The sequence below is a fragment of the Chiloscyllium punctatum genome, chromosome 15 (assembly GCF_047496795.1).
Source record: "Chiloscyllium punctatum isolate Juve2018m chromosome 15, sChiPun1.3, whole genome shotgun sequence".
Lineage (NCBI taxonomy): Eukaryota > Metazoa > Chordata > Chondrichthyes > Orectolobiformes > Hemiscylliidae > Chiloscyllium > Chiloscyllium punctatum.
In genome coordinates this window covers 38,277,971-38,295,011 of record NC_092753.1, presented here as the reverse complement: position 1 = coordinate 38,295,011, position 17,041 = coordinate 38,277,971, and the positions used below count along the sequence as shown (strand labels likewise).

The window sequence follows — 17,041 nt, the reverse complement described above, 5'->3', positions numbered from 1 at the left end:
TCTATACTTAGAATGTTGCAATAAAGAAAGCCAGTGGCTTGTGGTCAAGCAATGAATTAACTGATTTGCATGTTGATCTGTTGAAGGGACATCCCAACAAAGTTGATAACATGACATCCCCCTTCTTGAGTGCTGACCAAGACTGGTAGCAAGTTACCTGACTGTGGAATCAATACTTGTATAACAATCAGGAGACAGAGCCCTGAATGTCTTTTATTTTACCGCAAATCTAAACTTTCCTCATCTACTTGGCTCAGTGTCATCTCAACATTCTACTTTTATTCAATGTGCGTTCATGCAAATTGAATTATTTTAAACACATCATTCAGTGTGCACAAAGTAACCTTCCATTTTTTTCATGACTAGAATCGTCAAGCAAAAGATTTTTGTTCAAGTTGCATTGTAGAGATTTCTAATGTGCTTAATTAAATCAGGCAAAGTTTGAATAAAACATCAACTAAATAAACTGTAACACTAATCACAAAGTTTCATTCATTAAAACAGTCAGGCTTAAGAAGACAACTTCTTTCTCACTCATGAACTGAAGTAATTTTCTCATGAACCAATCAGTTCAAAATTCAAGTGACGAGATGTTATACATGTAGTTTCTGTCTCTGGTGAGTCATGTAGGCTTTCCATTTCGATTGGACTAAATTAAAAGAGGTGTACTCTAAAACCAGCTAGCAATCAAATTGCTGTGCAATATTGTGTAAGGATTTTTTTTCTTTGCAGGTGAGATGTATACTTAAGATTTTTAAAAATTCTGACTTAGTATAGCGTATATTCTCATGTGCAAGAGGTGATCACAATCTCACCATACCTTTATTTCAGAGGTGGATACCCTGATAAGTAATGTCTTACTGTGCAACACCCATTTGTTGAGATACTCCCAGGTGCCACATAAAATGCATCTTAAATAATTACTAGATTAATGGGGGTGACTACCTTCCCTGATGGCTTCAGAAAGTCTGCGTAAGACAAAAGTTGTGTAAGCAATTATTGCCCTTTGCACATCCATTAGAAGCACTTTTTCTTTAGACTGCAGGGGGGCACATTCAGGATAGTTTCAAGATGAGATTTTTAGCTGCTATTTTGCCCACTTACCAAAATTTCACAGTTGGAAATGAAAGGGAAACAGCAACTTGGTCAGGAACACTTGAGGCCAGCCTGATGTTGCTGCTCTGCAGATCTCCCATAACAACTACTGGGGAAGTGGTGCTGAAATGCCTGTAGTATTTTTGCACTGCAAGCTATTGGGGATGTGCACTATCTGGTAACACAAATAAATATTCACAGTCCAACTGCCATATAACACATTGAGTCACATCAACTTTATCGCAAAATGGAATTAATTATGAAGGTATTTTGCGTGGCAACCTGCGATGTTCTTTGTACTATTAATTTATTCCTTCACGACACATCAGCGTCTTCACACTACAAAATTTCATGAAACTTGGACAATCACAGAACTCATGCACCAGCACAGGTACTTGTATCTGCTGGATCAGTTAGAGAGAGTTGTGTTTTCACCTGTACTTCACAAATCAGAAGTGAACAAAAGCAAATCTAATCTAGTCATAGCCAGGAAATAATGTGTAATGCTTTTTCTTTATGCTTTCATATTGTTGCTTCAAGTGTCCTCCAAGGATCTATTCTTGATCCCTTCCTATTTCTCAGCTACTCCTCAGAGACATCATCTGAAGACACAACATTAGTTTTCGCATGTAAACTGATAGCAGCCAGTTCTACCAAATATTCATCTCTCTTGAAACGACCAGAATTGCTAAAATATCAGATAGGTTATTATCTGATGTCCAGCCCTGAGCAGAAATTTTCTGCAATTAATTATTAGGAAGCTTGACATTTTCAGTCACCACTCCAAACTCCAGCAACTGACCTCATTCCTCTCCCTGGTGCAGTCTAAGATGGAATGAACAGTCAGTTTGCAACCTTGGTGTCACAGCTGATCCCGAGGTAGCATCATTCAGACAATGTGGTCTCACCTCTGTAACAGTACTTGACTTGTCTCAACTCATCTACTGCTGCAACCCTCATTCACTGACTGCAATGTTTATACTTACATGTTATTCTGTGCATCTATATACTCCTGAGATTGCAGGTCCAATGGCGCAAAATTGTTAGCAGTCACTTTCCTTACAATAACAAAGTCCAGACCAGGTATAACAGAGATTGAGTATAAATGACACACTTCACATGAAGGGCCATCAACCTGTTCCTCTGAACAGATGTTGTATTTTGCTTATATGTCAGATTTCTAGCACTTTGAGCTTTCAGTTTTTATATTTCATGTTTCCTTCCCAATAAGGTTTAATCAGATAAAGTAACACCTTACTCTCTTGTGAGGGTCCATTTCCTCTCCCTCACAAGGACTGCCTGCTTCCAACACTGCACTATTGCCTGTTTCCTCTTCTGTTTTAGGTCATCTACTGTTGAAACTCTTATCTATCATTCCCTGTTGCAGCATTGCAGCATAGATTACAGACTGGACAGACGTGTGCTTTTAAGACAGTTACATGAGATCACAACAGTATCTCACTGAATGCCTGAGAAGACAAGATGGGATAAATGGCCTGCTTCTACTCTGATGTCTCTATGTTATGGAGTTAGCCTAATGCTTTCTGTCTATCAGTCATATATATGTAATATACAGTAAAATCTTTAAGCCTCAAACCCCGATTTTGTGTATATATCTGAGAAAATTTAGTTTTGTTAATAGTTTTCACAAAATTGTTCATGGGATGCAGACATTGTTACCCAGCCCAAAGTCAATCACATTGGCTGTGGGTCTGGTGTCACATGTCACCCCAGCCATGTTAGGATGGCAGATTTCCATTCCTAAATGTCACTAATGAATGGAATGGCTTTCTTCAACAATCAACAATGGGCGCCATTGGGCTAGCTTTTTTTAATTCAAGATTTCTATTCAATTCAAATTTCATCATCTTCCATCATGAAATCATCATTACATCGCTGCTTCCCCCAGTTAATGTCACTAATAAATTTCAAGATATTCGTCTCATTACGAACCAATGTGGCTTATGCTACATTGGCTAACATACAGAAAACTACAACTGTCAATCTAATCCTATCTAACCATCAGTGTTCTATTTTCTATAGTTAACAAGCTATAAAGTGAACAATTTTGAAATCTTTATTCACAGAAATGCTGTTGACTGGTTTGGTGGAATGTGCACATTCATGTATCTGGTTTAAATCTTACTTGGCATAAAATAATGCTTTGTAAATGTAGCTGGTTTAAGAGCTATAAAACAAGATGATAGAAGATGAAACAAGGACTGGGGAATTTTTTTTTCATTTTAGCTGTGAGTCAGAGAGAAATTACTAAACCTTTCATGGAACATTAAATAAGCTGGGGTGCTCCAGGCGGATGTCTTTAGCATAAACTGTAAAATAATTTTGAAGGTAAGCTGACAGCTGTTTGAAAGTGTTGGAGACAAGTGGATGAGAGCTCAGTTTGATTAATCTAGAATTTGGTAACTGGAGCATAAGCAACTCCAACAGGTGGAGCATGTTTGAGATTGTACAACTATGCTGCTGTGATTAACAAGACAGCAATGTATTCACACACAATGTGCATGAATTGTGCTATTTAGCCCACTGCTTCGATGGAGCCTCAGATTGTTGCAGAAAATGTAACACCATTTAGAATTTTTCAGAGCTTCATGTGCATAGTAGGGGAAGAGATAACAGATTTCAAATATACTTTTATGTGAGGAAGTGCTTTATGATATCACTCATTTCTAATTTTAACGTTTAAATACCTTTGTTCCAAGCTACGTCAAGAGAAGAAAGTATTTCACTTCATCAATATGTTTTAATCATTTTAAACACCTTAACTAGCTAACCCCTAATTCTTCTAACCCCAAAGAAATACAAATCTATTATCACTTCCTCATAATTTAAACTTTCTTTCCCAGGTTTGATTCTATTAAATCTATATTGTATCTAAGCAAAGCCAAAATGGCCTTCCTGAGGAACAGTGTCCAGAACAGAGTGCAACATTCCAGATGGGATCAAACAGAGCTCTGATTAGAGTGGTGCTGGAAAAGCACAGCAGGTCAGGCAGCATCCAAGGAGAAGGAAAATCAACGTTTCAGGGATCAGGAATCCTCGGATGCTGCCTGACCTGCTGTGCTTTTCCAGCACCACTCTAATCTTGACTCTAATCTCCAGCATCTGCAGTACTCACTTTTGCCTCAAACAGAGCTCTGTATAGCAGTAACTTAACTTCAACTCTTGTATTCCAGGATGATAAAGATTAATATTCAATTGGCTGTGTAATTGCTTTCTGCATCTATTCACTTTATGGACACATGAATTTGAGCAGGAGTAGGCCATTCAGCCCTTACAGGCTGCTCTGCTATTAAATAAGATCACGGCTCATCTGTTTGTAAATTCAAAGCCACATTTTTGCCAGTCGCTGGAAACCTTTCAACCCCTCGTTTTTTGAGAATCTGGGTTTCTCTGCCATAAAAATAATGAAGGGCTTCCACTCCCTTTTCAGAGACAGAGTTCCAAAGACTTTGTTTTGCTTAATGTCTTTTTTTAAATTAGTGACCCGTGCTTTTTAAACAGTGGCGCCTAAGTATAGATTCTTCCTTAAAAAGAAACGTCCTATAGCCATTTACCCTGTCAGCACAGTTGTTTCTGACCTAAGCTCTTCCCTTGATAATTGAATGCTCCATTACCACTGTGTAATCTTCACTTTGACCTAGGGGATTGTTTACTTGGAGATCATTTATTAAACCAACCTCATTACACAGATCCAAAGAGCCTGAATCCTAGTTGTTCCACTACATATTCTTTTGCAAACTGTCCCAAATACACTTTATTAATTCTGCCATATGGTCACTTCTGCAATGAAGTTTTCCCAAACTGCTTGAAGATTATAGCATCCATGAGTAATGCACTGATCTAATGCTCTCATTACCTATTGATTCATCCTCTGTTCAATGGAACAGTGACTGTTACAGGGCCCATAGACTACTCCCATCAGTGTCTTACTATTTCTTACCTCCATCCATATGGATTCTATATCATCCAAATCCAAGATCATTTCTTGTTATTGTACTTTTTCCACCTCACACCAAAGCTCCGCCACCACCTTTTCATTTCTTCCTTTTGAAAAGTCACATGACACTGAATATTTAATTCCCAGCTTTGATCTCCATTAACCATGTCTTCACAATGGCTATATGATCATATCCATTAATCTCTATTCGTACCGTGAATTACTTTGTTCTGAATATAATGTACTTCTTTTCTGCAAAGAGCTATTAATTTTGCCTTTTAACCATTTCTCATCCCTTTGATCATATTTTCTGCTGTTTTTATATGCTTACGGACTCTCTCCCTTCATGTTCAGGTTTCATTATTTAAATAAGGTGCACTGCAATGCTGCCATGTTGACTCGATTTTGTGAGCTTACATTTCCCTGCTCACAAAGCCACCCCTGCAATTCTTAAAGGTAATTTAAAGCCCACTAACAGCCCTAGGTATTCAACTTACCAGGACACTAGTCCCAGAATAGCTCAAATGAAGTCCATTCCATTGGAAAGTCTTTCTTCTACATGGTACTGTGGCACTAATCACAACCAGAAAACCATTCTGCTGACATTAATCTCTGAGCCACACACTTAACACCTTGAGTTTATTTACAAATGCCAGGCAGTCATGACAAAGGCAACAATCCAAAGATCATTACCTTGGATGTTTTGCATTTTTTGTTTAGGTCCTAACTGCTCAACAGAATATCCTTTCTATTCTTATCAATGTCATTCGTATTAACATAGATAATGACAACTATATTGCTCCCTTCTCACTCCAAATTCCTCTCCAGCACCAAGGACATATCATTAATCTTGGCATCAGACAGGTAGCACAGCCTTCAGGACTACACTCTCAAGTCTACAGAATCATGGCTGTCCTCTGAATTACACTGACCAACATCACTACCGGCTTCCTAGTTCCTCTTCTACCTGAATAGCCTGTTCTACCACAGTATCAGGACTAGTTTGACCCATCCTCCATGCAATCTCCTCTCTTGTCCACACAACTTGCAAGAACCCTGCAACTCTTGGATGATTGCAGGGACTGAGGCATGTTGAGAGTTGCTCCTTGGGTCCATATTGGTGCCTCACCTGGATCATTTAAATAGCTGACTCCTAATTTTTAAACAGTGACCTCTAGATATGAATTCTTCTCTCAGAATAAACATCCTATCAATATCTACCATGTCAGCACTGTTGTTTATGACCCAAGTTCCTCAGTCTCCAATGCTCAATCACAGACATGTAAGGAGTATGATCACCTCCAGGAACAAATTCCCTCCAGGTAATTTTCCTCCTACAATCTGTAGCTTGAACTCCAGCTCCTCAACTCCAATCTAAAGTTGCTTGAGCTACAAACACTTGTTCAAACTGGAGTCCAGAAACTCCCACCTGTTATAGATACAGCCCATTACCCAAACTGCCATCTCAATTGTATTTTATTTTAGTTCTGACTTAATCACTTTGGTATCTCTGCTTTTTACACAAAGAATAGCATTTACACAGTGTAGCATTTCCCCCCTTACACACTAGTATCAATCTTATGACTAACAAGGAATTTGTAACAAAAAAAGGGAAAAAAAATTAACTAGAGCCCTAAACTCAAACAGAAGACATAACTTTTACTCGAGTCTAGAAGTATTCACCAATCAGATACTTTGTCCAGACAAAATCAAACAAACAGCTCAATCCTTCCTCTCTGTGATGCTAAATTCCAGTATTCTAATCGAAGTCCCACTAAAGTGCTCAGTCATACTTGGCTGCCAATGGATGCATCCAAAATAAACGGGCCGATCTGGGTCAGTTGAGGTTTCAGTTTAAGATAGTTCTTTATTAGGCTGCCCACCAATGGAATCTTGAAAACAAATGTGCTCAAAACTCACACTCTCAGAATCTAAGCTGGTTGAGATTTTGCACTTTCAATGTCTCTGAAGGCATTTTATTATTCTTTCCACAGGGACTTTGCAGAGAAAAGTGAATAAAAGCCAGCTAGCTGTTACTGAGCTTGCTGGTACCTCCACACAGGACAAAGACACCAAGAGAGATTTGTGAAACTTTCTCTTTTCAGGCTGGATGTCTCGGCTGCACAGTCCCCTTACACAATGGTCACCTGACCAATCGAAACATTGTTGCCAAAAATATCCCCCTAGTTCAGAACCCATCAGCTCAGTTTCGTCTGCATTTGTTCCCTTTGTCCCAGGAAAAGGCTATATTACATACAACTTAAAACCTGCATCAGTAAACATGATTTTTAAAATTCCAGTCATGTTTTTTGCATAGATTCTTTAATTTAAAGCAATTTCTTCCTTTTTTTAAAGTCTACAGTCTCAAAGAAAAGGTAATAAAATGATGTGTTTTTTTATGCCAGGTAAATAGACTGTACATCCCAATGACTGGCAGACTGTATCAAACAAAACACCTAGTTGTCCAGTTGCAGTGAGCAGTGCACTACTCATGTTAAACCAACTCATGCTGGTAAGCCTAACACCATCATGTCCAATTCTACTATTGGACAACATAAGACCATAAGACATAGGAGTGGAAGTAAGGCCATTCGGCCCATCGAGTCCACTCTGCCATTCAAGTTTAGAAGACTGAGAGGGGATCTGATTGAAACGTATAGGATTATGAAAGGATTGGACACTCTGGCAGGAGGAAACATATTTCCGCTGATGGGGGAGTGCCGAACCAGAGGACACAACTTAAAAATATGGGGTAGACCATTTAGGACAGAGATGAGGAGAAACTACTTCACCCAGAGAGTGGTGGCTGTGCGGAATGCTCTGCCCCAGAGGGCAGTGGAGGCCCAGTCTCTGGATTCATTTAAGAAAGAATTGGATAGACCTCTTAAAGATAGTGGAGTCAAGGGTTATGGAGATAAGGCTGGAACAGGATACTGATTGGGAATGATCAGCCATGATCATATTGAATGGCGGTGCAGGCTCGAAGGGCTGAATGGCCTGCTCCTGCATCTATTGTCTATTGTCTATTGTCTATTGTCAATCATGGCTGATGCGCATTTCAGCTCCACTTACCAGCGTTCTCCCCATAGCCCTTAATTCCTCGAGACAACAAGAATCTATCAATCTCGGCCTTGAAGACATTTAGCGTCCCGGCTTCCACTGCACTCCGTGGCAATGAATTCCACAGGCCCACCACTCTCTGGCTGAAGAAATGTCTCTGCATTTCTGTTCTGAAATGACCCCCTCTAATTCTAAGGCTGTGTCCACGGGTCCTAGTTTCCTCGTCTAAGAGAAACAATTTCCTAGCATCCACCTTTTCCAAGCCATGTATTATTTTGTACGTCTCTATTAAGTCTCCCCTTAATCTTCTAAACTCCAATGAATACAATCCCAGTATCCTCAGCCGTTCCTCATATGCTAGACCTGTCATTCCAGGGATCATCCATGTGAATCTCTGCTGGACACGTTCCAGTGCCAGTATGTCCTTCCTAAGGTGTGGGGACCAAAACTGGACACAGTACTCCAAATGGGGCCGAACCAGAGCTTTATAAAGTCTTAGTAGTACATCTCTGCTTTTATATTCCAACCCTCTTGAGATAAGAGACAACATTGCATTCGCTTTCTTAATCACGGACTCAACCTGTATGTTTACCTTTCGAGAATCCTCGACTAGCACTCCCAGATCCCTTTGTGCTTTGGCTTTATTAATTTTCTCACCATTTAGAAAGTAGTCCATGCTTTTATTCTTTTTGCCAAAGTGCAAGACCTCGCACTTGCTTACATTAAATTCCATCAGCCATTTCCTGGACCACTCTCCCAACCTGTCTAGATCCTTCTGTAGCATCCCCACTTCCTCAGTACTACCTGCCTGTCCACCTAACTTCGTATCATCGGCAAACTTCACTAGAATGCCCCGGTTCCCTCATCCAAATCATTAAAATCATTAATATATAATGCGAACACATGCATTTAGTGTTCTGGATTGTGCCAAGAGTTACACTGAAAACCAATCTAAGGACATCAGTTGGGTTGGCAGTGAGATGCCGTTGCATGTGATCGAAACCATATTTATTAACACACAAACTCTTATTTTATGTTGCCAAAGCTATTTGTACACACATTGCACCTTTTTTCATTGGGGAAGGGAAAAGGGGTCATGGAAACTACCAATCTCTGCTACATTTCCATGGTAACATCCCGACCAATCCAAGTCAATCTACCTGGTCTAAGAACTAGGATTGACAGTTAATAGATACAGCTACATCTCCATGCTGAAAAAAAATCCAATCAATCGATGGTAACTTGCTGTACAAATAGGTGCCGCTTTTCCAAGTCTGGTTGTTGCTTTCTTGTCCTGATGAGTGCAAGACAAAAAGCTTCAACTTAACGTCTCCTTTTATCAGTGTTCAAGTTCTGTGTTTATCTTGTAGCTCATTAGAAACTGAAAGAGTGACAATATGCAATCAGACCGAAAACACTCTCACTTTTTAAAAATAGTAGAGATTGCTGTCAGATTCCTGCAAATCAATGAGATCTGTGGTGGAAGTTATTCCAATTAGAGTTCAATGGTGCACAAGACATCCAGACAAAGCAATCAAGAAACGACAGTGAAGTGCTGCTAATGCAATTGGGCAACTTGGAGTTCATGGCACAAACTAATATGGTGTCCTAACTCCAAAATATGATGCAAGATAACTTTGATAAGACTGTGTCAAACTTTCATAAATTTATATTTTGAACTGCTTCACTCAAAGCAATAGGTCTTTGTAAGATGGATCATCAAATTTATGCACATTTTCCTCCTTAACATGTGAACTTCACATGATTTAATATGAAGCATTCTTCCACATTTCCCAATTTTAGCAGTTATTCGATCAGTTGCTTGGCATGGCTACATCTCTGCATCACAGATGTCAGAAACATCAGTTCAATAAGTGTCTTATGAAAGTAGCATTATAATCAGCAAGCAAATTCATGAGAAGGTTTCACACTATGACCATAATTTTACATAAATAAATTACCAATGCATTTGTAAACTATATATTCCAAATTCCATCAGGCTAAAGATGATTATTCCTTTGCAAACCAGACAATCCCCATTCAAGAGGAATGGAAACATCTGCAAAAAAAGAGTTCAAGTTTGATCACCATCTTTCAGGTGCTTAAACATAACTACCCTGAATCCAAAGTCTCACCTTAGCCCGAAATTGGGCAGTTGCATTACAGCACAGGACATATGTACTCTGAATGTGTATATGTCGAAGCATTTTCTATTGCGTGGTACTCAGGACAGTCACTGTGTTTTGCTCTAATATGTGCTCATCTGCAGGCAGCCATTCTTAAAATAACTTCACTGCCCAAAAGTGGGAAGCAGAAAGGGCAATATGACAAATCACCGCAGATATTACAATAGCAAACAGGCAGGCCCACTACTTATCAGCATGTGAGACTTCTGTGCTGTTTTCTACCACTCGAGAGAGTAAGATGACATGAGATCAATTTTCAAGTTCACATCATTGGATATATGCTTGTAATTGGGTCTGCATTGAAATGAAATTTGGAGCAAACCTAATGCCAGTTTATCACACAATTTTGAGGCCGGCCTCAGCTTGTAAACTTGTGTTTAATTAGAACATTTAAACACAGGTAAACAGATGCAATCATGAAAGCCGTTATTGTGCCAATCAAAATTGTTGCCATTTCCGTAATCCACCAACTCCTGAGTGGTACAGGTGAGGAGGGAATCACTGGACCCATGCTAGTTAAAGGGATCATAGGAAGGGAAAGGTGAAAACAGCCCTTACAGTCATACATTGAAAAAATAAACTCCATACTATCCTATCACTGAAAAGTACTGCATCACTTACTCCCCAAAATAGGCTGAGCACAAATTTTAGTTGAGCACCTTGACAAAATCATTGGGCAGTTGATGGGGTTGGGTGAGTCCATTGATTTACATTCTCAACCAAAAGTGTCTACTGTGTATTTACAGTTGTAGTTATCAGAGATGCTTGGCAGCCTACATATTTTGAAAGTGACCAAACAGTGTAAGAAATAAGCACACCTAAATCATTTTTATATTGTACATTGCAGATACATATAAATGTTTCTGTACTAATTGCAAACTATGTACATCTTGCCCAGCACTACTCCTTCTCCATTTGATTTACTGCCTGTAAATCCCTCTCTCTGATGTGTTTGGAAGAGAAAGGATTCCAGGGAGATCAGACTGCATGAGACGTTCTCTGTGATTATCTGCCAAACATCCACACATCAAAAGCTGCTCCAGAGGTGAACAAAGGACACCTTGGCACAAGCTTAATTATGGATACAGACCCTGGCAACATCAGTAATATATATTATATAAATACCTGACTGGCTTTATTGTTGAAAGCTTTCTCAGAAGTATCTCAAACAAAGCAGATCATACAATGTCATATGGCATGGTGAAAGGCATCCGAAGGCACTGGACAGCCACAGTTTTCTGAATGGCTGGACTGCCAAGGTGACACCAGCCATTTCTGTGACTTGCTGTGTTCTTCCAGCCTGTCTACTCTCTTACATGGAGCAGAAAAGCAGAATTAAAGCATTGCCATCCGGTACAAGGACATTCATCGTTCCCGTGAGGTAACAAGTTGTCAGGCCTAGCAACAGTCAGTTGCACATCACTGCTGACATAGTGCACTGCTAGATTACAAGCAGAGGCTGTGGCAAGCCTCCTCATGCATATTATCTCCACTTGAGAGGACTGAGCGCTGGATTGTTTATTCGTCCTTTCTGCAGGCTCATGTCTGTATCTTCGGTTTTATTTTTCTTCACTTTCTTAGTTTCATCATTAGGGTCCCCTTAAAGTTCAATTAACTTTCTTCTTCGGGCAAAGTATTTTGGGATTGATTGCATTTAACAATCATTTTGTGCATACTTTTTTCAAAAGGTCAATACCCGTTAGTTAAAAAAGGACACCCGCGGTGAGTTTTGAAGGCATGTTGATATCATCCAGCTTGGTCCATATGCCATATCTCAATGTCTATTCAAAAGTAGATCAGGGTTGAGTTCAGATGGCCTTGTTCATTCTGAGAATAGCAGCAGTTTTTCTTTAAGTTCCACACTTAGCCGGGTAGGAGTCATTGGCAGAGTGGTGGAGGGGAGGATATGCACTTGGTTTATTAACAGGCCATTGGAAAGTCATTTGTTCAATTATCATCACTACCTTTGTTTAGCTATCTGCTAATGTGGACTGCAGTGGTTCAAGAAAGTGCCTCACCACAATCTTCTCATAATAATTGCAGACCTAGCCAACAATACCCATATCCATTGAAAGAAAATAAACAGGAGAAGAAATACATGGCTGAGCTGCAATTGACAATGAGCCATGGCCATTGAACTCGAGCTGGAAGCTGAAGCTCAGAAGCTCGATTACAGTAGTGAGAAACTGAATAACTAAGAAAGCTATTGCCAAAATCCAAAGTCAATCCACAAAAGCGAAGTGGAATTTGCTTTAACTGATAGTTTACATGCACATTGAGTGTGGAAAAAAAAGTTTACAGTTGATAGCTGCCCTACAGTTCACCAACACCTTTATAAATATGTGGCATTACTCATGAAACTTAGAAGGGTGGGATGGAAGGGGGAGGTGTTCAATTGCTGCCCACTCAGGCTACTTTGTTATTTTGGATTGCGAGCCACTGAAAATGACATTCAAAAATGGCAAACTCATTTAACAAGGGATGTAATTATTGGATGGCTTGGGAATGGCTGGTTGCTAAATGGACAAGGAACCTTCCAGCAAACTAGTCACCCAGCCTATGTTCAAATCATCATAAAGTTGCTTGTCAACCCGATTTCTCCTTTAATTGCATAAGACCATGACCCCTCCTATTTCCCACTACCTCTTTCACTGTCCATCTTCTGTGCTCCTCCTTCATGACCCTTAAATTGCAGTCACTATGTTATTGGTTTCTCTTGCAAAGTTACCTTCCATATGTTAAAGGATATCTCCTGTGTGGAGGTAGTCTTTAATTTTTCTACAGATTTTGTGGGTATCATGTTCCTGTCTGAATATATCCTTGTAAAGCAGGTGCAATCATGTTTCCCAAACTGTTCTCTGAATATTGAGTGCTGCTCTCCTTCCTCCTTTGGTGTGCCAACAATACTTTCAACAGTTAGCCACTGATTTTCTGCCTTCTGCAACTCCTTCCAGATTACTTGGTCCAAGAGCTCTTTCTCAGCCCCCAGACATATCCTAAGAACACCTTATTGAGCAGATGCATGGTGTCCATAACTTCTGTATTTGAAAAATAATGAAGACTAACTATCCTTATTGTGATTTTCCACATCGTTATCTGTATACTATATAGTGTACTTTTTTGCTTCTCTGACCCTCGATCTTGCTTCTCAGTTTTCGGACACTACTTTGGATGTAATTTTTTGATGAAGTTTGCGGTCATCTAACCTGGATTTTTATTTCTGGGTCTGAATCACTACCATAATTGTCACCAACGGGACACTGGGAGAGAATCTGAAGGAAGTCTTGGCTGGGTTCCATCTGGAAGTGAAGGACCTATCTACTCTATAGAAAATTCCAGAAGACTGGATACACTCGCTAGATACTTTAATTGATCTAAGTGGCTATGCACCTCTTATGGATGTTTATCAGAGTGAGGCTGGAAAAGCACAGCAGGTCAGGCAGCATCCGAGGAGCAGGAAAATTGACATTTTGTGCAAAAGCCCTTCATCAGGAATAGGATGGACAGGCAATCAACCTTCTCCACATTGAAAGGCAGCTTCCATGGAAATCCATCAGAAGCAGAATCCTGTGTGCCATTATTATAAAATTGCAGACCTATTCATGTCCAGGCTGCTTCCTCAGCCCAAGGAATACTCAGCCCAATATTTCCTTCTGTCTTACAGTATCATAAAGGTTTTATAATGTTTTATGAAGCACATTGGGTTTTCCTTTATTTTGGAGGTACATCATAAGGATAAGTTGTTGCTTCATAAGGCATAGCTTTAAGCAGTTTTGCAAAAAAAAAAAGAAAATAAACCATTTAGCTGTTGCTGCATGTAGAAAATAGGTGTCCTAAACAGCAATAGCAGCTTTCTTGAGTATTTTCAAATATACCGGCCAGTTCTTATGACATAACACCTTCCTACTTTGTGCTGAATCCTCAGATATTTTAAATCTCGACAGGCTCATGCAGTTTACAATTCATTGTATTTGCAACTGAATAGAGTAAAATAAAAGGATTTGAGAGATTCAGCTCACTCAATTTCATTACAGTGATATTGTTAAAATAAAAATTAAAACAGCACTCTTGGGTATTTCCTTTATATGAAGCGTGAAATTATTAGTGAAGGTACCTGACTGTTTGCTCTTGCTCAAGAGAGATACTTGTGTAGAGTTGAAAAGGAAATTGACTAGTGAAACAAAAATCTGGGGGTGGAATTGTTTCTGTTATTATTGGAAAAGCACAACCAACTACAAGAGATAGTTAGGAAAGCACTTCAGATGAGAATTCAAGGTTCTGAAGAGTTACAATCACCAAAAATAATCTACCTTTCGATTTCAAATGTTAATTGACCAACTGGGCAAATCTGGTAATTGCTATTACCACAAGTAAATACTGGAAACCTGAAAGAATCAGTTTGCGTGTTGAGAGGAACCAACACAATAATTGCTCAACTGTACAGTTTACAGTCAAGAGTGTGGTGCTGGAAAAGCACAGCAGGTCAGGCAGGATCTGAGGAGCAGGAGAATCAATGTTTCGAGCAAAAGCCCTTCATCAGTATGGTGCCTGACCTGCTGTGATTTTCCAGCACCACACTCTCGACTCTGATCTCCAGCATCTGCAGCCTACACTTTCTCCCTGTAGTTTCCAGTTTGAACTCACTGGAAGCTGACTTGAGAGGTCACAAGCTATTTTTAGCTATTTTTAAAATAGTATACATTTATAGAAAAATTTAGATCCCATCAAAGTTTTCTTGCAGTGATGAAACTGATTCTGACTCAAACACTTAGGTGCAGATTCTATTATGGATACAAAGCATACTTTAACATGTCTCAGCTGATTGTACCAGTCAGTGGAATTGTAAGTCAGCAAGATGTACCAAAGAAATTCAACATCTATGAAAACACATTGGGCAAGAATGCCTTTAAACAATGCTAATCCCAAAAATGACAAACATTGGTACCGGAGAAGAAAGCAAGCCTACATTTTAGCATCGTTAGGCTAAATGTCAATAATTATGACTTACAAACAATTTAATGCCCCAGCTGTGGTGCAACCCATTTTACAGTGCAAGCAAGCCAAATCTGTAATGATGAACCTCAAGGCATGATTGCAGAACCATTTCTTGAAGTATTTGTGTACTACAAGCATGCCATTAACTCATTTAAAAGGCTACTCTCCCCCAATTATCCAAGTCAGACTTGGATGTCAATTGTTATAAAGACTTAACCTACCAGGTGCTTCAGGTTTTATTGTGTCAATGTACCTAGTACATTCACTTCTACTTTATTACCATGTAAATTGTTCACTCTGCTTTTAAATTACTTCTCTATTGATTGGACAACAACCTATTAACACATGCTATGCTGACAGGAAAGTTTACACTAAAGGATTGTGCACATACCTTCTGTTTTATGATCATGTCATTGATTTCCTCAACATCTCCCACTGTCACGAGTTGAGACTTGATCACACGATCCAGCAATGAAAGCCAATCTGTCAACTCCACCCAGGCCTTGTTGAAATCGGCCAAAGCTGGAACATCCATGAGTAAAGAAGAAGGCATGTCTAACTTGGTGACGGAAGTATCCGTGGTAACGAGGGTCTCAGTCACCACGGTAACTGTTTGTTGTGTGGTTGAAACTGAAAAGAAACAATTACTAATGTTAGTCAATGAGAGACATTTTAAAAGATCAGTGAGCACAAACTGTAATTAAATGTGATTATTTCATATACAGGCTTATAAACGTAGTTACTTGAATGAAACACATTGGCTGCAATAGGCAGATATTTTTGGAGACAAAGTTAATCATTGTAAATTCATTAAAAAGTTTCACAGCAGATATATGCTTGTCTCCCTTTTTGTATACTTGAGAATTTTAGTATCTCAAAATTATCAATTGGAAGTAGAATAAAGTGAATCCTAAAATAACATCATGCAAATTAACCGATCACCTGTCATAAAGGAACATTTTAACTGCAGTTTTTTGTTATGCATCATAACAGGAGCTCATGATGTCCATATGGACCTGGTTATATATAGAACAGCAGCTGCTCGCGAGGAGCTTACAAATGAGTTCAGAATGTAAGATGGTTTATGATGGAAAAATCTGCTCTCAGCCCTCAAGTTCCAAGACATTCAAGGTATCTGATACTAAAATAGGAAATTGACTTGTAAATGAGGACAAAAAATGCTGAAAACACTCAACAGGTCTCTTGACTTTTGTGTACAGAGAGAGATAGAATTACGAACCATACCAGAATTGGGCTGTGTCAATTTTGTTTCATGGAAGGTTTCTCTTTGTAAGGTCTAGCCAGGTTTCTCTTCTGAAAATGACTTCATTAGTTGTGCGCCATATCCCTGCAGTGCCCAATTCATCATATCCTCCCTTTCACCACTGACGTAATTATTCACCCCCACAGCTGAGACCTACTGTGATTCTGGCATTGCTGCAAACTTTAACACCCAGCCACACACCGAGTCTTACACTGTCAACCAGTAGCTGCCTTTCACCGTGTACACAGTACGACAGCAACCAAAAACAAATGAGAAACAAAAACAGAAATTGCTGGAAAAGCTCAGCAGGTCTGGCAGCATCTGTGAAGAGAAATCAAAGGTAATGATTCTAGTCCAGTGACCCCTCCTCAGAACTGATAGTAGATAGGAAATTGTCAGTTGACATGCAGAATTTGAGGAGGAGGAGGGGGAAGTAAATGATAGATAGAGATAGATCTCAAAGAGAGAAAGAACAGTTGGACA

At 39.4% G+C, this 17,041-nt stretch overlaps 1 protein-coding gene across 16 annotated transcripts in view; it reads right to left on the bottom strand.

Moving 5' to 3' along the window:
• Positions 1 to 17,041, bottom strand: part of dmd (dystrophin) — a 1,983,813-nt gene that overhangs the window by 448,292 nt on the left and 1,518,480 nt on the right. For all 16 annotated transcript variants that reach the window (XM_072585000.1, XM_072584994.1, XM_072584999.1 and 13 more), the window contains one exon: positions 15,686 to 15,924. In XM_072585000.1, coding sequence (XP_072441101.1) covers positions 15,686 to 15,924 — 239 coding nt within the window. The remainder of the gene's footprint in view (positions 1 to 15,685; positions 15,925 to 17,041) is intronic.